Source organism: Pseudophryne corroboree, chromosome 1, assembly GCF_028390025.1.
Source record: "Pseudophryne corroboree isolate aPseCor3 chromosome 1, aPseCor3.hap2, whole genome shotgun sequence".
NCBI lineage: Eukaryota > Metazoa > Chordata > Amphibia > Anura > Myobatrachidae > Pseudophryne > Pseudophryne corroboree.
This window is the reverse complement of record NC_086444.1, coordinates 309,704,474-309,727,115: the sequence shown is the minus strand read 5'-3', so window position 1 is coordinate 309,727,115 and position 22,642 is coordinate 309,704,474. Positions and strand designations below refer to the sequence as shown.

The 22,642-nt window shown below is 45.3% G+C and overlaps 1 protein-coding gene across 1 annotated transcript in view; it reads right to left on the bottom strand.

Moving 5' to 3' along the window:
- RHOF (ras homolog family member F, filopodia associated) overlaps nt 1-11,970 on the bottom strand; it is a 117,874-nt gene extending 105,904 nt beyond the window's left edge. Inside the window, exon 1 of the mRNA XM_063964480.1 lies at nt 11,647-11,970. Coding sequence (XP_063820550.1) covers nt 11,647-11,805 — 159 coding nt within the window. The 5' untranslated portion in view covers nt 11,806-11,970. The remainder of the gene's footprint in view (nt 1-11,646) is intronic.
- Between the last annotated feature and the right edge of the window lie 10,672 nt (nt 11,971-22,642).

Genomic DNA, 22,642 nt, shown 5'->3' with positions numbered 1-22,642 from the left:
CCGCCACCCCCGGAGCATTAGTGTTAGGGTAGGGGTGGTGTTAAAAATACTTACCCCCTCCGACATCGGGATCTTCAATGTCAGGATGCCGGTGTCGGTCATGTGACTGCTGGCATTCCGATGTGCAGTGTTTCATACCGAAAGCACCTACAGGCTACCAGCAAATAAAGTAAACGCATTAATGGTCACTTTACTTTTCCACGTGTTTTCCGACAAGTCATAAAAACGGCACTGGACTTTAACAGGTCAAATCCAGATTCGACCTAATAAAAGTCGGAAAGTGCCGGTTTTCCGACAATAATTGAATAGACCCCATAGAAGTAGAGGAACGAGTCTGGAAGTTAAGAATTAAAGTATTAGAAATATTTAGTGGCAAGCAGAAAAGGCATAACGGAAGAGGGGGGAGGAGAGAAGCGGAAACACAAAAATTAGATACTTTATGGATGATGTAGCAAAGATTACAGGAGATCCCGAACAGGGGTATTATGGTGGGAATACCAGAAAAGCCAAATAGAATGGATTTTTTTTTTACTGTATTGTTTTGAAGGCTTGTAATATATTCCATTTTAGCTATAAACCAAACTGTATTCAGTAGCTCTTGGCGGCTGGGAGCAATGGGGTTTGTCTAGTTGCGAGCTATTTGATGTTTAGCTGCGCAGGAAGTGTGAAGGATCAGCTTGTTGGAATCCGTAGAGATATGTTCTATGGGGGGGTACATAGAAGCAAATTGACGGGGGGCAATGGGAGTAGTAAGGGCACGAGTTGCGAAAGAAGGGAGCAAACCAACTTCCAGGACCGGGCGATTACAGGGCAGGTCCACCAAACATGGTAAAATGGTCCCTGTTGTCCACAGTCTCTCCAACATAAAACTAGTTGAGCTAGGATAGATATGATGGAGTCGTTCCGGCTAGTATATTTTATAAGAATTTTCTCAGGTGGCCATTTTGAAATTGCCACACGGATTGAGTCCCACATTTCTTCATCATTCATCATAATGTTGTCCCAAATCGGATTCCCAAGCTTGATCATGTTTTTCAAGAAGAGGTGGATAATTTACCAAAATGGCTGGATGTGATTTTTAATGTAGTCGAACAAACTTTAGCTTTTTATTGCTGCGATATGTGCGGATAAAATAATCTGGATCGGACTATACCAACAACATATCCATAAAGGTTTTAATTCCTTTTGTATGGCTACTACAGGTAAGAAAACAAACTGTCTAAAAAGCACTCATACTCAAGTTAGTAGTTTTGATGGTTGAATTTCCATTTGAACAAGCAGTCACTAGCAAGACTGTGAAACTCAGGCACACCTCTTTCACAACAAATTTATAATCCTGGTCCAGATTTGGTGGTGAAAGGGTCTATCCGGGTTGTGTTACCCGACCCGGTAGCCTGCAGTGTGAACGGTGTGACCCGGGTCACGCTAAAAGTATACAGAGAGCCGGATAACCAGCGCTTGTCCTCTCCATGCGCCACCAAAGGGGATAAGCAGTTCCAGCCTGTGGTGAGAATGCTGATTCAAGCAGCTGGACATGCTTGAAACCATGTTCAATAACCCAGGTCAGACCCAGGATTTTGGGTGTGAAAGGGGAATCTTTGATCTGCCTCAGCTCTTTACAGAAAATAATTTGAGAGGACTACAAACTTGGGACCACAGGTTGCAGAATAAGAACAGGAAACAAAAACAAACAAAAAAAACCAACACAACACATACTAGTGTCCAGCAAAGTTTTCAAGCAAAAAAGAGGGGGCTACTGTAGACCCTGGGTCTAGAATGGGTCAAGCAGGTGACTGCGTTAGATTTCCTTTGTTCCATAAATCATACTTACCGACATTCTGGCTGCTCTCTGCGGGAGAGAGCAGCCAGGTCGGCTCAACAGGCGGGCCGGGAGCACTCTGACGAATGGAGGGGGTGGGCCGGAGGCGGTACGGGGGTGGAGCAAGGGCGGGATGGGGGTGTGGTTACGGTGATGGCTCCTTTAAGCCACGCCCCCCACTCTGTAATGCCGCGATCACCGGCATTACACTGCAGGGGGCGTGGCTATGATGACGCGATTCAGCAAGAATCGCGTCATCATCTGCCCGGACCGCCCACTTTACACACAAAGTGGGCGGACGGGCAGGGGGGACCCCGTCAAATCGGGAGACTTGCCTGCTCTTCCGGGGGGCCGGGAGGGTCACCCGATTTTCGGGAGCCTCCCGGCCATTCCGGGAGAGTAGGCAAGTATGCCATAAATGCTGTATCAAGTGAGGCAAGCCAAACATAAATGAGAGCATGTGGATACAGTAACATGAGTTACTTACATACACATATATACATTCTGCGGCCAGACCCTGCAACCTACAGTCACAGGAAGTGCTTCTATTTTTGTAAACGAGATGATGATTTTAGAGGAGACTGTTACTGGCAGGAAAGTTGTGCAAATTAACATTCCTGTGAAAACATATTTACTATAGAGCCATAATGTATAACATCGCTTTTTATACAAAGCTATCCTCGTGCATTGATACCACTGTTTAATGCAATATTAGGTTCCAATACAGTAAGGCTTACACTTGTTACTTGTGGTGCATAACAATCACATACACACACGGGCCCGGTTTTATAAAGGATGGGGGGGGGGGGGGAGGGGGTGGTATTTACCACCTAATCAATACATTATTTTAGAAGGCAGAATTATGGTGTTATTTTCTTGCTGGTCGGGTACAGGATCCTGACAGTCAGGATGCAGATGGTCAAAATACCGACAGCGGCATCCCACATATCATAATCCCAACACATTTTGTTAAGTACTGTAATCCTAAACCCCCCCACAGACTAACCCTAACACTTACCGGCGGAATGTTTCGGGATTCTGAGAGTCGGCATCCTGATTGTCGAGATGTTGACATTTATTTTATTTATTTTTTTACACTGGGTGGGTTATTCACACCAAGGATAGGGCGCAGATACACAGTTATGGATGACTCAGAATACAGACAGAAATCTGCATCTACGGTATTTTCAAGCACAAATGCTTTCTGTGGGGGCATTTCAAATGTTTCTTTTGGGCGCCCATCAGAGCAATTCAATTGTTGCCCCGATTGGCTGCCCATTACTTTTTAAGTGCCGAAAAGCATGGGGTTTAGCCTCCAGAGGTGCGAGTAAAAATGTGTCTTGAACATGTGTCAAACAGGATGCAGTTAAAATGCCGCTGGACGGGATCCCGGCGTTCGAAATACCGATGTTGGAATCCCGAACGACAGCATAAGACCGGAGTCAAAATCCCGATCAAGGTCGGAATGCAATCATCAATACAGATGCCTGGAATCCCAATCGTTGTTATAGCATGACGCACTCGCGTCCTGTCGCGGGGGCTGGGAGGTTAGGTTTAGGCATTAGAACAGGGGGTTAGTGTTAGGGTTCAGAGACGGGAAGGTGATGGGGAGGGAGTGTTCGGATTAGGCACTTTCAAGGGGAGCATTTAGACAGGATTTTTAGATGCCCAAAACAATTGAAATCGCCCCCAATGTGTGCAACCCAGGTGTGATATGAAATGCCGATGGACAGAATGCCGGCAGTCACATGACTGACCACGGAATTCTGACACGGGGGGTGTGGGGGGGGCAGCTTAGGCTAACCCCCTACCCCCGACAACATCACATGAAACCCTTTATTAGGCTCTATACATGACTTGTTGATTAAACCTGCCATGCATCTTCACTGCAGTGTATTTAGTGTAAACATACAGTACCACTCTAATAAGCATTAACAAACTGCTTTCTGCGTCTCACAGATAGCAGTGAATCTGTAACAGACTGGCCAAATCTCAGACACCTGGTAGCCAATTTGTTCCAAAAATTATTGCTGGCGCCTATATTCTAAGAGTACTTTATTTATTCCGTTGGCAAGGCAGACATCTTCACTGGCTCTTTAAAAGTTCTTGCTAATTGTCTCCCAAATTCTACAATATATTACCCACCCCTTGTTGTAACATATTTTAAAGGTCTATAGCAAACATTGACAGGCTAACGAAAATATTTACATTTTTAGAATTCTTAATTGTGAACGTGAAGCTAAACGCTCTGAAACCAGAACTATAATAAGTAAAACGTTAAAGGTCTTATCTCTGGAAACACTGAACTTTGCTTTCTGCTAATCTCAATGCATACCTGGTGTGAGCAGGTGTCCATGCAAATATGTCAATTGAATTGCAGTAGGTTTTAGTCTAGAACAGGGGTCAGCAACCCCTGGCAGACGTGACAGACGTGGCATATGCAACATTTTGTAAGCGGCACTCTGAAGGCTCAGAAAATTTACTTTTTTCACTTCCACTACAAATTGAAGTTTAATGGGGAAGTAGTCACCACACCGGCGGTTGGGATCCCAGCGGTCAGCCAACGGACGCCGGGATCCCGGCCGCTAGAATGCCCCCAGGGGGGCCAGGACTATTCCCACTTATGGCTGTCCACGACACCCACAAAGCGGAAATAAAACCTGTGGTGAGCGCAGGATAGATATTTGGATGATGCAGAGTTTGTGACAATTTTCCCTCTGTTTTTTTATATTTACGCAGGGATTGTTTGTTTCATTGTCCACTTCTTGAAAGAGGAAAATGTTTATACTTAATGGTGAACTTATTAGGAAAAATGCACTTTACAACCCAAAAGGTACATAATAGCATGCTATATGCTGCAGGAAGAAGTCACTCAGGTCAGACCACTTCCTCTAAACTTGTAATAATTGATGTCAGTATATTGTAATTGGCAAATAAGGAAGTGAGACATAGTACAGAGACAAAGAGGTAGATTTAATAACATGGGGTTTGTCAAAAAAGTCGATCATTGTTTTAAGAGTGGAATAAATGCTAAACAAGCCTGGTTTAGCCTTATTTCTATTGCAGTTTTAAAATATGAACTTTGGTAAATCCTGCCTTGGTAAATCTAACCTAAAGTTTATTTTAGATGTATTATACCTATCTCTGCAACTGTTGCTAAGGAAATATATACAGTTTAGCACAGCGTTAATCTGTGCCAAAATATTGTCACTATAGAGCTGGCATGTCCAAACTGCGGCCCTCCAGCTGTTGTGAAACTACATATCCCAGCATGCCCTGACACAGTTTTGCTGTCAGAGAATGCTAAAGCTGTGTCAGGGCATGCTGTGATGTGTAGTTTCTCAACAGTTGGAGGGCCGCAGTTTGGACATGCCTGTAATCTAGACTATAAATTTGCGAGCAGGGCCCTTACACCTCTTTGTCTATCTGGTATTACCCAGTCTAGTTTTATTGCCGTTGTAAAGTGCATTTGAATATGCTGGTGTTATATAAATGACTTAATAAATAAAATAAGTAATAAGAGATACTATTGTTGCCTCCTTTTGATTGATGGGCTGAGGTATTCTATGCAGAATACAGGATATAAATAATGGGCCAGTTGGCCACAAAGTGGCTGTTAGCGTGATGCCGCGAAAGCCAGATTCGCTACCTTATACTAAATGTGAGGCTCCATGCAGCTTCAAGCAGGAAGCTGCTCCACACACTGTTTCTCCATCCTCAGCCGCAGCAGTTAGCATTAGTAGCTGCACTAGCACCAACCAAAAATGCTAGGTACAAGAGGTCCATCTGACACAGGTTTACCTTGTCCGCATGCATGCTCAGAATAGTACAGAACTCAAGCTACTGTACATACAGAACACTCCCATGAGACAGAACAACTCCATGTGATTACTTAGTAGCCACCCAATTCCCGCCATGAAAGGCTAATTTCACGAAAACACAGATCCAGATGTGTCAGAATGGAGATCGGCAAAAGATGTGTAAATCTGCGTCTGTGTATGCACTTTATGCCAAAATGCAGTCCCAATGTGCCCAATGCACAGGGATAGAAGTGCGTATCTACAGGCAATTCTAATGTACTAGGGGCTGGTTTAGCTCCCACATTTTTACAGTACTTTCAACAATGACTATTTTTTGCTCAGACTAGGCTAGATGTATGTATGTATGTATGTATGTATGTATGTATGTATGTATAATACTAACCATTACACCATCCGTACTGTCTTAAAGCGTAAACACCAACACATTAAACAGGCAATACACAGAAAAACATACATGAATGTATGTATGTATGTATGTATGTATGTATGTATGTATGTATATTATTAGATAAAATAATGTATGTAAAAACAAATGTTAAATTGGAGGACCAGAGCTCTGCAATGGTCATCAGTTATACAAGAAGAGGATCAGAAAACGGAATCTTGGAAGACAAAATTAAAAGGACAGCCCAAATGTGATAGAAAGAAAGTACTTTATGGAATAGACATGGTTCACGCTCTAGAGTAGACTAAACATTCCCGAAGGCATGCACACAGCATCTGAGCAGAACATCAGGAAGAGGAACACGTGTGTGCTCCAATGTAAGCAACTAGTATAAAATATAAAAATCTTACATATGTTTCCTTTGTTAGTGACCTACAGAGTCCCTCTCCCTTTGACTTTACATGCTCCACCATTCAACCCAGCCTGGTAGCTATAAAATTTACAAAGCAGTGAACTGAACAAACCATTAAAGAGATAATCATGAATGTATACTAAGTAATAGTCAACATATTAGGGTTATCTACACAGGAAATTTACGCATATGAACACATTGTCCTATTCCGGAGCTATTGGCATTATACTGTATTATCCAAAACACCCCTCATTCACTTGGTAGATGCTCTCCAGAATAAATACAATAGGCTGAACACAAGAAAGAAAATAAGTAGAATTTAATAGCGGGGCACACTATTAAGCCATGAATATTATTACTAAAACAAAATTTTATCATAACTTTATTTACATTTGTTGTATCTCTTAATGCAGCTATGCTTTCGTGTAAGAATGCTTCTTTTATTTGTGTTTAAAAACATGCTGTGGAACATAAGAGACCTGATTGCCTGCTCCATAAAGCACATGCAGAACATTTGTGCAGACCCCTCCTTTGCTGCTCTGACTCATGTGTTATTTTTGGAATGCACGGAATCCCAGCTGTGCACTAGGTGCACCTGACTGTGCAAATGTCTTTTTTTCTTAAACAAATGCCTATATAGCTACTGGACTGTATGGATTTTTTTTTCCTATACAAACACCCATGGCAACATAAGTTTACAATGTTGCATTACATTAAGGCTACAATTCTGGAAATGTTTTTTTAAATGCATTCCTAAGGATGGTAAATAATGCAGTTAAATTGCAACCTTCTCCAAAATAGCAGCAATTCTCTTGTAACAGGCTGCGCCCTGCAGTTGGCCATTATGCTTAACATTTTATTTTTTGCTAAATGGGTATACAGTATCATAGTTCAATATGAATTTTGATTTACAATGGATACGGACGTTAGGTCAGTTACCCACTGTTGTTAAATAGCATAAAAGGGGTCTACTATGGTATGCCGGTGCTCAGGATCCCGACCGCCGGTATACTGGCAGCGGGGCGAGCACAAAAGAGCCCTTGCGGGTTCGCTATGCTCGCCGCATTGCGGGCATGGTTCTCCCTCTAGGGGTGCCATGGACACCCCAAGAGGGAAAATAGTGCCGGCTGTCTGGATTCCAGCACCGGAATGCTGAGCGCCGGGATCCCGACAGCTGGCAAATAAAGTGCCAACACATAAAAGCATGCAAAGGGAATGGGGATATGGCCTCTAGGTTCTATTGACCGCATAGCCACTTCTGCATGATCTGTGCATGGGAGCAGCAGAGTCTTCTGGAGGCCACATGGAGCCTGATTCATAGTTGTATGGTATGGCACAGCCGCAGGGAAGCAGCTGGGCAATACCGTAATACTACTATGCTACTGCTGCAGGAGGCGTCGGCTGTAAATAGACGCCTGCTTCTATGATTAACTGCTGCATCACTTTTATGTAATGGACCCGGCCACCACACCCTCATGCCCCAAATTGCCCTCAGACTCTCAATAAGGCTGGAGCTTCGGGGGTCCTGCGCGTGCGTAGTTCCTCCACCATCGGGCTTGTATGTAAGCCCTGTCTATTTGGTGTACATAAGTATAGTTTATATGCAATACTGCTACCAAGGTTCACAGTAATAGATGTTTTAAGTTTAACAAGTCAATACTCACATAAGGTGGAATGCGGCCAATCTCCCGATTTCAAAAAGTGCCATTTGGATGCCCAAACAGGTAACTTTTCGCACATTTCAGCTCGCTACCCCCAGGCGGTGCGAGCTGAAATGCAGACAGCGGCAGCCATCATAAACGAACAAAGCTACAATTGAATAGCTCTGTTCGGCGCCATCTAGTGGCTGTCAGCTGACAAAACATTTGAATTCCGCCCATAGACATGCTTATACAATATTTTATTTACTTATTAAAAGTTATATTTTAAGAAATACATTTCCTACTACAAAGCTTGCCCCCAAAACGCGTCTAACTCTTTGTTACTTTTTGCTCTGCGGCTATGAAAACAACATACATACAGACAAATGGTTTAGGCAGGATAGTAGTCAAGTACTCTAGCAGTTCTGGCACACAAGGGCCCTCATTCAGAGTTGTACGCTCGCTAGCTGCTTTTAGCAGCATTGCAAACGCTAGGCCGCCGCCCTCTGGGAGTGTATCTTAGCTTAGCAGAATAGCGAACGAAAGATTAGCAGAATTGCTACTAAAAATTTTCATGCAGTTTCTGAGTAACTCCAGACCTACTCCTAGATTGCGATCACCTCAGTCCGTTTAGTTCCTGGTTTGACGTCACAAACACGCCCTGCGTTCGGCCAGCCACTCCCCCGTTTCTCCAGCCACTCTTGCATTTTTACCTGGCACACCTGCGTTTTTTAGCACACTCCCGGAAAACGCTCAGTTACCTCCCAGAAACGCCCCTTTCCTGTCATTCACTCACCGATCAGCAGTGCGACTGAAAAGCGCTGCACGAACACTAGCAAATCTACTAAGTTTTGTGTTAAATAACTTAGCGCATGCGCGCTGCGTACCATGCGCATTTTCCACCTAATAGCTGCGTTGCGAAAAACGGCAACCAGCGAACAACTCGGAATGACCACCAAGATGCAAAGTGCAGTCAGAATAGAATCAGGAATCACAGCTAGAACAGACTCCCCAATAACTGCATATACCAACTGCTTATTTTACAGGTGTAGGAGAGCATTCAAATGGAAAAAAAATGTATTACTAAATCTAGTGACAAAGTAACTGAACACAAATAAATGTACTAATCGCACAACAAATTAAACTATCTTCTGTAAGCCCCACTTGCATGGAACAAATAAGACGCTAACAACATTTTATTCCAGAGGAAAAATCTCCATCACAACTTAATTATAGCCATACACTACCAGCTGAACAATGTTCTGCCTCCATACTCTCCCAACTTTTACATCAGATATGCCAGATATTCTGTCTGAAGAGGTTAACTGTCAACATGTTTTCTCCCCATACATTCAGATCATTTGACTAAGCAAAATGTAAATAAAAGGCTGGGCAGTATGAGCTTGCCAAGAATCAAGCTTCATTTCCCCTTCAATGTAAAAGAAATCAATAATTATAAAACAAACCAATAAAAATAAAAATAAAAAAAAAAACCAAAAAACCCACAATAATGCAGGAGGATCCCCAAAATTCATAACCAAGGGGGAAAACATTTTACAGCCCCCCTGAACTTAAGGCCAACCTGCACTAGGTTTTGCCAGCTTGAGCTGGTAGAAATACAGAGCAGAGACCCGCACTGTAGGGGTAACGCCACCATGGTTCTAACCAGCCCCAGGCAGGTTGGCACCAGGGATGGCTCTCCCAGGAGGGATTGGGTCTGCAAAAATATGGGTATAACCATCTTCCAGTACTGGATATCCAGTGGGTGAAGGGTAATAAGGGTAACAGAATAGTTGGGTGCCAAAAATGGCTGCTGGAGCATGCTTGCATTTGGAGAACCTTGATTATCCAGCCAGTTGTGTTTGCTCACAGTCTAGGGAGGTGCAAGCAAAAATGATCAAGGAACTAGAGATAATTCACATTGTATTTACCTTTTTGTGTAGCAGTGTGCAGAGCCGGCCCTAACCAATACGATGCCCTAGACAAGATTTTGGCTGGTGGCCCTAGCACCGCCGCTAGTTCTGTAAGAGATGCCTGTCATGAATCAGCTGGCAGCTTTGCTAACGTCAGGCGTCTTTTGTTTATAAAAATGCATCTTATTTGCATTACTATGTGGCTAGGATACACAAGCAGCTTCTGCTGATTAAAATGATATGCAGTATGCCTATATTCTGTGTGCGACTGTGGCTGTATCTGCATACGAAATGCGACATTACAGTGATTTCCAGGAATACACACAGAATATAGGCATGCCGCATATCATTTTAATCAGCAGAAGCTGCTGGTGCCCCTAAGCATACCAAATGCCCTAGGCAATTGCCTAGTTTGCCTATGCCTAAGGCCAGCTCTGAGTGTGCTATTGCTATTGTGATCAGCATGTCAGGATGGGGAGAGGCTGCTGCAGTGTCGTGCAATGGAATTATTTGACAGGCTTTGTTTAAGACAATCAGTTTGCATTCAAACATAACATGCTATAAAGAAAATATTGTCGCACATTCTGATAAACACCAAAAACATGGCTAAATTTATGAAATTAAATGAAGCAGCATCACATGCAGGAAGCAGAACGGACTGATTTCCAAAGTTAACAAATGCATCTTTATTATATTCACTATAAAAAGGTTACACGCAGTACTAATTCAATCAATCTATAGCAGTTTCCATTGGATAGCTACATAAGCAACTTACAATAAGACCTGGGAGTTGATCTGACCAACAAAAGTCTACTAAAAGGAAAATTATTTCCACTGCAATAGCCTACATTCAACACTAGTATTGGTATACAAACATTTCCCCAAATGATAGGGTCCATACACCCCCAAATAAATTGTTCTGGGTTCTCTTCTAAAAGACAATTATGTTGTGAAGGAATTGTGTAAATACTTTGTTTTCTGTTTGTTCCCGAAACTATGAGGATACTTATGTATTCAGTGACTCAGGCACTCCCATAGGGATACATTTACAGCCATAAAACTGGCAACTACTGTGTAAAACCTCCAATACAAGTACAGCAGCACATTTCAGTACCAGGCAGTAACTGGATAAGGGTACATAATGGATTATATAGTACAGATGGTGCTTTACAGGTGTTGTAATACAGGAATTAGAAACTACATTAAGGAGATGTTGGGCAGGGTGTGAAAAGTGCAGCGGATAGATAGATAGAATAGATATATTTGCCCTTATTTATCAACGAGTGATAAATTTCACTGTGAGTGATAAGTTGCACCAGCCAATCCGCTCCTCTCATTTTTCAAACTAATGCCCTTATTTATCAATGAGTGATAAATTTCACTGTGAGTGATAAATTGCACCAGCCAATCCGCTCCTGTCATTTTTCAAACCCATCCTGTGATATGGAAGTTAGAAGCTGATTGGCTGGTGCAATTTATCACTCACAGTGAAATGTATCACTCATTGATAAATAAGGGCAATAGTCTGTAACATGGCAGTTAGGAGCTGATTGGCTGGTGCAATTTATCACTCACAGTGAAATTTATCACTCACTGATAAATAAGGGCAATTGATTGATTACAGGGTTAGGGTAGTGGTGCCAGGCTGGTACCCACCTCGGGGAAGGATCCCTTGGCATAGACCATGAGTAAAGAAGTCTTCCCACAACCTCCATCTCCAACTATGACAATTTTGACTTCTTTTCTCCCCTTGTCGCGCCCCTTGCTCGGCTCCCTGGTCCCATTGCTGACAGCCCCGTTGGGTTGTTGTGTCATGTTGCCGGAGCTCAGTCCATGTAGCGTTAGCGGGACACAGGACACCGCTCCTGTCGCTGCCGCACACCCGCAGGTCTGACAAGTCTAACAACCCTGCAGAAGCCCAAGACTCACAGCCGCTGCCGGTGATTGGCTGGCCACGTCACGTGAACGCCCAATTCACGCTACAAGCTAGAAAAGTTGTGGCTGAAAAAAAAGTGTTGATGGTAAGAACTAGTCCTCCTAATGCAGTTGACAGACCTGCTGCTCATGCTGATTATGAGGAACTGGGCTGTCAGTAAGCAATTAGCTGTATAAAACTTGTTCTGTAGAGTGAGAGTCATATAATCTAATAGACTAATTCACTTGTTATTTTTAACAATGAGCTGTTGGTGTAATGACTAACACAGCATATTGTAATAAAACAAGGAATAATTGAGGAGCCAGTGTTTTAAAATACTTTTTTTTGTCAGGGTGTAACTTGTAAGAGCTTGTATAGCAGTATAGACAGTGGCATTACTGTTTGAAGTACAATTGAACCTCTATTATACTAGAGATCATAAATCATGCTATTATACAGTGTTTGTGTGGCAAGGTACTTTTTATTGTGTACATTCATTATTTCCTCACATCTGTTTCGTTGTTTTTGGTTTTTTTGTAGTTGTCTTGTTATATGTTGTATGTGATTCCCCAACATGTCCCTTTATGTTTAGGGAGGACTGGTAATAATTTTTGACAAACGGGAAATGTTACTTCAGGCAGAAAAAAGTGCCTTGTTGAAGCAAAGCGGCACAGCCTTCATGATTCTTGTGTTGATGAATGTGATACAGGGGTGTATCTAGGGGTCCGAGCGCCCCTGGCAAAGTAAGGGACTGCGCCCCCCCAATTTGAAATAGGGAAGGCTGAAAAAGGCACGTGGCCACACAATAGTACCCCCAATTCAAATTATAACACACAGTGTTGCCCCTCATGCACGTTACACTGCACAGTAGTGTCTGTTATTCATGATACGCATCACTGTAATATCCCTTATACCGGTTACGCTACACAGTAGTATCCCTTATACATGTTACGCTTCACTGTAGTATCCCTTATACTGGTTACGCTACACAGTAGTATCCCTTATACATGTTACGCATCACTGTAGTATCCCTTATACCGGTTACGCTACACAGTAGCATCCCTTATACATGTTACGCATCACTGTAGTATCCCTTATACCGGTTACGCTACACAGTAGTATCCCTTATACATGTTACGCCTCACTGTAGTATCCCTTATACCGGTTACGCTACACAGTAGTATCCCTTATACATGTTACGCATCACTGTAGTATCCCTTATACCGGTTACGCTACACAGTAGTATCCCTTATACATGTTACGCATCACTGTAGTATCCCTTATACCGGTTACGCTACACAGTAGTATCCCTTATACATGTTACGCATCACTGTAGTATCCCTTATACCGGTTACGCTACACAGTAGTATCCCTTATACATGTTACGCATCACTGGAGTATCCCTTATACCGGTTATGCTACACAGTAGAGCCCTTATACATGTTACGCATCACTGTAGTATCCCTTATACCGGTTATGCTACACAGTAGTATCCCTTATACATGTTACGCTTCACTGTAGTATCCCTTATACCGGTTATGCTACACAGTAGTATCCCTTATACATGTTACGCATCACTGTAGTATCCCTTATACCGGTTACGCTACACAGTAGAGCCCTTACTAACATTATGCTACACAGCAGTTGCCCCTTACACACTATGTGCGCTCTCCAGCTCCTGCCGAGATGTCATCGCCTCCGGTACATGCTGGGACATAGGAAATGTAATTCCCCTGTTCTCCCTCCCGTGGCCAGTAGCAGCAGCAGCCCACCACCACAGCTGGCACTGGAAGATATAGAGCTATAGATGCGTTGGGTAGAAAATGCCAGCGGTCGGGATGCCAGCGGTCAGAAGACCGATCGCGGCATCCCGATGCTTAGAATCCCAACATGGGCAAAGTAAGTGTACTTACCTTATCACAATGCCTCCTAACCCCCCTCCCGCAGCCTAAACCTATTCCACCATCATTGCAGCCTAAACCGAACCCTCCATACTCCGCAGCCTAACCCTAACCCTCCCTTTTTCCAGACCCTATCCCCAGGGCTGCCATCAGAAATGGCGGGGCTCAGGACTGGCAAAATAGGCAGGGCCCCACTCCTGGATAAGTAGGTGGATGCGCAGTCCCGGATGAAAAATATTTATATTCCTTCTCGTCCAAAGAACAGTAGTATAAATAAAATAAAATGTCAATGTAGCTGGCTTCCAATTATAATATCCAATTTTTGAATGCCCAAATGATCACAGGGGGAGTTGTAAGGGAGCCAGTAATGGCATAATTCCCACTTACCGTACTTCTGTAGGTCACAGGTGGTGACTTTCAGTATCGGCTTATACTTATATTAGATACATTTTTAACTAATATTGTATGTTATCCTCTGTAAGAGGGGTGCACGGTCACAGCAGCAGCCAGTCTCACGCAGCCTTGGAACGCAGCATTGAGTTATATATATATATATATACACACACACACACACACGCCCCATGTGTGTGTGTGTGTGTGTGTGTGTGTGTGTGTGTGTGTATATATTGTGCAGTGGTGGTGGGCTGCTGCTATTTACAGTATAGAGTCAGTACCTGCGGGCAGTTTGTGTGCCAATCACTTATATAAGCAGCACTGTGCAGTGACATCATGACTTGCCTGGCTCCTGGAGATGTAGTTTGCACTCTGTACCAGACCTCCATGAGAGAGATACGTCACGCGGTCACCCTGCAGTGTTGCTAATAGAATTAGCTTGCTCACAGACTGAAGTAAGGTATCGGCTCCTTCTCAACATCAGCCGCCGCCTCCGGCTTATTACAACCAGCTGTAGCCAGCGTACACCAGCAGCAGATGCAGCCACTCTGTCAGGGATTTGGTGATTACAAAAAGAAGTATACAAAAATTACATGTAGGTGAGCAAGGAACATTCAGGACACAGGATCAAGAAAACGGGACATAGGGAAATGTGTACATAGACTAAACACAGGGAATAAGAGGGAGGCATAAAATTGAGAACAGGGGACCCCAGCATATTCAGTTAGCTGAAAATGTCTGCCTCACGAAGGATGACCCCATGGACCAATTTGGATGCTGCAATCTCACAAATTGCAGATTACTATTGCTCAGCTACCTCAAACACCCCTAGCAGATAGCTACTTTCCTGGGGCCAGCTAATAGAAGCACATCAATTCATTTTTATGTGACTTGTGGGTTCCCTTACAATAACCCCAAAGGGCATACAAATCTGCTAATTAGTAGAAATTTCCTTATGCAATCTATAGTAGATACTGGGTCTTACACAACTGAAATGGAATACATACTGCTGGTGGTTGGGATCCGGGCGGTCACATGACCAACTGCGGCATCCCGACACTGAAAATGCAGACATCGGTGGTGGTAAGTATTTCTAACCCCCGCTCTCTACCCTAACCCTCTGGGGGTGGTAGCTATGGCTAACACCCCCCCCCCCCCCCTCCCCCAGTGTCTAATTCTGAAAACCACACACACACACACACACACACACACACACACACACACCCGGGCCCTAACCTCGATACTCACCTACGGGATGTCGGCTGTTGGTGCTCCAGCGCCAGTCTCCTGAGTAGTTTCCAGTGAACGCATCCCATTGAAAACGAGTTTTATGGTAAGAACTTACCCTTGTTAAAACTCTTTCTGCGAGGTACACTGGGCTCCACAAGTCTGGACAATGGGGTGTAAAGTAGTATCTTGATCCGAGGCACCAACAGGCTCAAAGCTTTGACTGTTCCCAGAATGCACAGCGCCGCCTCCTATATCACCCCGCCTCCCAGCACAGGAGCTCAGTTTAGTTAACCAGCCCAATGCAGTAGCAGGAAAAGAGACGACAACGGTTAGTAGCCACATACACCACACTCTCACGACAAGAGAAGTGTCAGCGGCTAATGCCATATCAACCCAAAGAAGCTAAGTGCGTCAGGGTGGGCGCCTTGTGGAGCCCAGTGTACCTCGCAGAAAGAGTTTTAACAAGGGTAAGTTCTTACCATAAAACTCGTTTTCTGCTGCGGGGTACACTGGGCTCCACAAGTCTGGACAATGGGGATGTCCTAAAGCAGTTCCTTATGGGAGGGGATGCACTGTAGCGGGCACAAGAACCCGGCGTCCAAAGGAAGCATCCTGGGAAGCGGCAGTATCTAAGGCATAGAACCTTATGAACGTGTTCCAGGAGGACCACGTAGCCGCCTTGCACAATTGATCAAGGGTCGCACCACGTTGGGCCGCCCAAGAAGGTCCAACAGACCGAGTAGAATGGGCCGTAATGTGAACAGGAGCTGACAGACCAGCCTTCACATAAGCATGCGCAATCACCATTCTAATCCACCTGGCCAGGGTCTGCTTGTGAGCAGGCCAGCCACGTTTGTGAAATCCAAACAAAAACAAAGAGAGAATCAGACTTTCGAATAGAAGCAGTTCTCTTCACATAGATACGGAGAGCCCGTACCACATCCAAAGACCGCTCTTTGGGAGACAAATCAGGAGAGACAAAAGTTAGGACCACAATCTCCTGATTAAGGTGGAACGAAGAAACCATCTTAGGTAAATATCCGGGACGAGTCCTAAGAACCGCCCGGTCACGGTGAAAAATCAGATATGGGGAACTACAAGACAAGGCACCCAAATCCGACACTCTTCTAGCAGAGGCAATAGCCAGCAAGAACACCACCTTAAGGGAAAGCCACTTAAGGTCAGCTGAACCAAGAGGTTCAAATGGAGGCTCCTGCAACGCCTCCAAAACGACCGAAAAGTCCCAAGGAGCCACAGGCGGGACATAGGGAGGTTGGATACGCAACACACCCTGAGTAAAAGTATGAACATCAGGTAAAGTCGCAATTTTTCTCTGAAACCACACCGACAAGGCAGAAATATGAACCTTGAGGGAGGCCAGACACAGGCCTAAATCTAGGCCCTGCTGTAGAAAAGCCAAAAGTTTGGCTGTACTAAACTTGGAAGCGTCATAATGGTTAGATGCGCACCAAACAAAGTAGGAATGCCAGACCCAATGTTAAATCCGAGCAGAGGCCGGTTTCCGGGCACGCAACATAGTTTTAATGACCTCTTCAGAAAAACCCTTAGCTCTTAAGACGGAAGCTTCAAGAGTCACGCCGTCAAAGACAGCCGGGCTAGGTCCTGGTAGACACAGGGGCCCTGAACGAGGAGGTCTGGGCGTTGTGTAAGTAGAAGTGGACGCTCTGACGATAGGCCTTGCAGGTCTGAGAACCAGTGCCGTCTGGGCCACGCCGGAGCTATGAGAATCAGATTTCCTTTTTCTTGCTTGAACTTCCGAATTACCCTGGGCAGGAGTGACACCGGAGGGAACACGTACGGCAGCCGAAACCTTCACGGCACTGCCAGCGCATCCACGAATGCTGCTTGAGGATCCCTTGCCTTTGCTCCGAAGACCGGAACCTTGTGATTGTGACGAGACGCCATCAGATCCACATCTGGAAGACCCTACCTTTCCACGAGGAGTTGAAACACTTCTGGATGGAGGCCCCACTCGCCGGCATGCACGTCCTGACGACTGAGAAAGTCAGCTTTCCAATTCAGGGCTCCCGGAATGAATATTGCCGATATTGCCGGTAGATGGCGTTCTGCCCAACGTAGAATCCGTGAGGCTTCGTTCATTGCCAAACGGCTTCGAGTGCCGCCTTGATGATTTATGTAAGCCACTGTGGTGGTGTTGTCCGACTGTACTTGAACAGGACGGTTCTGAATCAAATGCTGGGCTATGTTCAACGCATTGAAGACCGCCCGCAATTCCAGAATGTTGATTAAGAGGAGAGATTCCTCCTTGGTCCACCGACCCTGCAAGGAGTGCTGCTCCAGCACCGCGCCCCAACCTCTTAGACTGGCATCTGTCGTCAACAGGACCCAGTTGGATATCCAGAAGGGACGGCCTCTGCACAATTGTCGGTTCTGGAGCCACCAGAGCAGTGACAGACGGACCTTCGGAGTCAAAGAGATCATTTGAGACCTGATCCGGTGAGGCAGGCCATCCCACTTGGCTGGAATCAGCTTCTGGAGGGGGCGAGAATGGAATTGAGCATACTCAACCATGTCGAATGCTGATACCATGAGGCCCAGCACCTGCATTGCCGAATGTATCAACACTTGCGGACGAGAAAGGAAGCAACGAATCCTGTCCTGAAGTTTCAGGACTTTCTCCTGAGACAAGAACAACCTCTGGTTGTGAGTGTCCAACAGCGCTCCCAGATGCACCATGCTCTGAGCAGGGACCAGGGAGGATTTCTTCCAGTTGATGAGCCACCCGTGGGCTTGTAGAAACCGGACTGTCATATCCAGATGACGCAGGAGAAGATCTGGGGAATTTGCCAGGATTAACAAGTCGTCCAGATACGGTAGTATCCTGACCCCTTGACGGCGGAGTACCACCTTCATCACCGCCATAACTTTGGTGAAGACTCGCGGAGCCGTTGTTAAACCAAAAGGTAACGCCCGAAACTGGTAATGGAGGTTGCCAATAGCGAACCTCAGGTATTGTTGATGTGACACTGCTATAGGAATATGCAGGTAAGCATCCTGTATGTCCAGGGAGACCATGTAGTCCCCAGGTTCCAAGGCCAGAACTATAGAGCGAAGGGTTTCCATACGGAACTTGGAAACCTTCACAAACTTGCTCAGTGCCTTGAGGTTGAGAATGGGCCGGGAGGACCCATTCGGTTTCGGGACTAGAAACAGCAGCGAATAGTACCCCCGGCCCCTCTGAGCAAGAGGCACCTGTACTACGACTCCTGTATCCAGGAGGGTCTGTACCACCGAATGCAGAGTGTTTGCCTTTGTCTGGTCCGACGGGACGTCTGTCTGGCAAAATCGATGAGGGGGTCGGTTTTTGAAGGCTATGGCGTAACCTCGAGTGACGACTTCCCGTACCCAGGCATCTGAAGTGGTCTTCAACCATTCCTGGGTATACCCTAGAAGCTGGCCCCCCACCCTGGGATCCCCCAGGGGGAGGCCTGCCCTGTCATGCAGCAGGCTTATCGGTCTTGGCTGCTGGCTGACGGGCAGCCCAGGCTCTTTTGGGCTTCGGCTTACCAGGTTTGGAAGTGCGGGCCTGCTTATGGTACGCCTGACCTTTTGCTTTACCTGAAGGACGAAAGGGGCGAAAGGACGTGCCTTTGGCCTTCGACACAGAAAGAGCTGTATTAGGCAGACAGGCAGTTTTGGCAGTAGCCAAGTCAGCCACTATCTTATTTAAGTCCTCCCCAAACAGAATATCCCCCTTGAAAGGGAGTACCTCCAGGGTTTTTCTAGAGTCCAGATGCACAGACCAGGATCTCAGCCACAATATCCTGCGAGCCAGGACTGACGTAGTAGAGGCCTTGGCTTCTAGGATACCGGCATCAGAAGCCGCCTCTTTAATATAGCGAGAAGCTGTGACAATATATGACAAGCATTGTCTAGCATGGTCAGAGGAGATTTCAGCTTCTAACTCCAAGGCCCATGCTTCAATAGCCTCTGCCGCCCATGTAGCTGCAATAGTGGGCCTTTGTGCAGCACCCGTGAGGGTGTAAATCGCTTTAGACAACCCTCGACACGTTTATCCGTAGGCTCTTTTAGAGACGTGACGGTAGTGACAGGTAGAGCTGAGGAAACCACCATCCTAGCCACATGTGAGTCTACTGGAGGAGGCGTTTCCCAATTCTTAGACTGCTCTGGCGCGAGGGGATAGCGAGCCAGCATCTTCTTTTGAGGCACAAACTTCGTACCCGGGCTTTGCCAGGGTTCCTGACGTATATCCACTAGGCGGTCAGAGTGAGGTAAAACTTGTTTAATCACCTTCTGACGCTTGAACCTCTCTGGTTTCTTAGGAGGAACGGATGGCTCGGGATCATCCGTAATCTGCAGAATTAACTTAATAGCCTCCAAAAGATCAGGAACATCCACATGTGAACTACCCTCCCCATCAGCCGTATCTGAGTCAGAACCTGTGGGGTCAGTGTATGTGCTGTCTTCATCAGACGAGGTTGCTTTACCAATTAGCTCTCTGCGCTATTTATTATGGTATGGCTGATGTTCAAATGATCAAACTACAAATTTTACTATATTTCATATGTTTTAATACACATAAAAATTAGACCGGTCTAAAATATCATAAACAATGTAAAACAATAATAATCAGTATTATCAAAAATACTATAGACTTAACACAAGGAGGTGGAGCCAAGCTACTATATGCCCAGTTCTCGTAATGGACAAATAGTTTTAACTATACTTCAGTCCGCATATTAAACTTATTAAAATGCACATTCATTTATTTCTGTAACCCATGTAGGGATATGAGTTCCTTAAGTGCTTTTTAAAGATGAACAATGTTCCATATTCAACTGCTCGTCAGCAAAGACAGAAATAAAGCATGAAAATGCGCTCCTGGACGGAGCCTTACGTGTAATAACCGTCCGTGCTGTGTATCGCAAATTGAAGCCCCCAAAGGTCTGTGTCGCGGTCCCGGTTTCAGGGGATCAAGCGTCTGCAATGACGCCCGCTGATGACGAGGGTATCCAGCCACAGGGATCAACGAGACCGCACCGTTTTGGTGCTGCTTGCAAGCACCCAGGTCCCGGTCTCTCTCCTCTCAATTGCTGACGGGCTATTGTTGGTGGCGATGAACAGCAATATTGGTAGGTTCAAGAAGAATATATGGGTCCAAATTCCACACTTTTGACGCGTTTCGCTCCTTTTACAGCAGCTTTATCCAAGAATAGCCCGTCAGCAATTGATCCCCTGAAACCGGGACCGCGACACAGACCTTTGGGGGCTTCAATTTGCGATACACAGCACGGACGGTTATTACACGTAAGGCTCCGTCCAGGAGCGCATTTTCATGCTTTATTTCTGTCTTTGCTGACGAGCAGTTGAATATGGAACATTGTTCATCTTTAAAAAGCACTTAAGGAACTCATATCCCTACATGGGTTACAGAAATAAATAAATGTGCATTTTAATAAGTTTAATATGCGGACTGAAGTATAGTTAAAACTATTTGTCCATTACGAGAACTGGGCATATAGTAGCTTGGCTCCACCTCCTTGTGTTAAGTCTATAGTATTTTTGATAATACTGATTATTATTGTTTTACATTGTTTATGATATTTTAGACCGGTCTAATTTTTATGTGTATTAAAACATATGAAATATAGTAAAATTTGTAGTTTGATCATTTGAACATCAGCCATACCATAATAAATAGCGCAGAGAGCTAATTGGTAAAGCAGCTTTGGGAATCAGCACAGGGACCACCTGTGCTAATTATTCTGACTTGAAGACCCCAAGTCAGTAGCTCTGTATTGCAGCTTGAGAATAATTAATTGATGATATATTAATTAAATTCAATTAAGCGCCTGGTTGCAGTTTGTGTGTTGTTCATCAGACGAGGTGTCAGTGACAGCAGTGGATTGTGAGGAGACGAGCGCTCGCTTAGAGGACCACTTGGACTTAGGCGGACTTTTTAGTAGTCAGGGACTGGTTCAACTTCTTTAATTGAGCAGATAAATCGTCCGCCCACGGCGGGTTAGCTGCAGGGACCACATACGGATGTACCGGCATTGGGGGTCTCATAGGGGGTGTTAGTTTATGAACTAGCGTATGCAGAAGCGTGGAAAAAGCGGCACACGGAGGCTCCTTGCCACAGTCCCACTGGGGGGCAAGGAGCCCCCAGAACCACAGCCCACAGCTGCTATATTCTCCCCATATGTGCCTGTGGCTTCAGCAACACCTGCAGTGTGTTCCGTCCCAGAACCGTTACCCTCAGAAGCAGACATGATATAACTTGCAGTATGAGGTAACACAGTACAATTATTAGCAGCACTATATCCCTAAACCCAAACCCCTGTGCAGTGTAGTCAGCACCAGCAGAGATAAAGGAGAGATATGGTGACTAAATCACAGAGAAAAATACGTAATACAGTATATCTTTGTGAAAATCCTATATTAAATAACACCTGACGCACCAAGCACCCTCAGGTTATAGAATATAGGGATAGCAAGTTGAGTGAAAGACACGAGATGGACACCACTCAGCTATCAATGCACACACAAATAGTCACAGTTTGTACAATGCAGAGGTTATTACAGACAATAATACTGCACTGGACTAGCTTACACAGCTATATAGTCAATAGATATAACACTACACAGTAAGAAACTGGATGTATATCACAGGGTAATTGTACTATAAACCCCTGACTAAATGCACTCTTTCTTACTAACACTGACTTAAAAGGCAGGTAGAATACTTAAGTGTCATGTAAAGGTACAGCGCTGACAACCAGGCGGCTTTACATAGGAGGATTTGCCCAAGCAGTCCCAGGAACAGTGAGCTGAGGAGTAATGGCGCCGCAGACACTGACAGGGAGTGAGGAAAAGACAGAGATGCAGCTCCAGGGCGGGAACACTTGCTGGAAATGGCGCCCTGGGGCTGGGGGAGGGGCTTCAGGTCTAAGCCTTATCCCCCTTGCTGGCAAAACCAGCGGGTACTGTGGGCGATATTAAAATAGGTTTTAAGAGAAAACCTGAGCAGCGCCCATGCCCTGGTAATCTAGTGGGATCGCCTGTATCCACAGTGTCCACCGCCAGCGCGCGTGGTCCGCCTCCCACTAACCGCGCCGGATCGCGATAAAGACCGGGTCCCGCGAGCGGGACCCACTTACCACCTCCCGAAGCGCGGCCACGCGATCCTGGAGAGCCCCAGCCGTGTGTG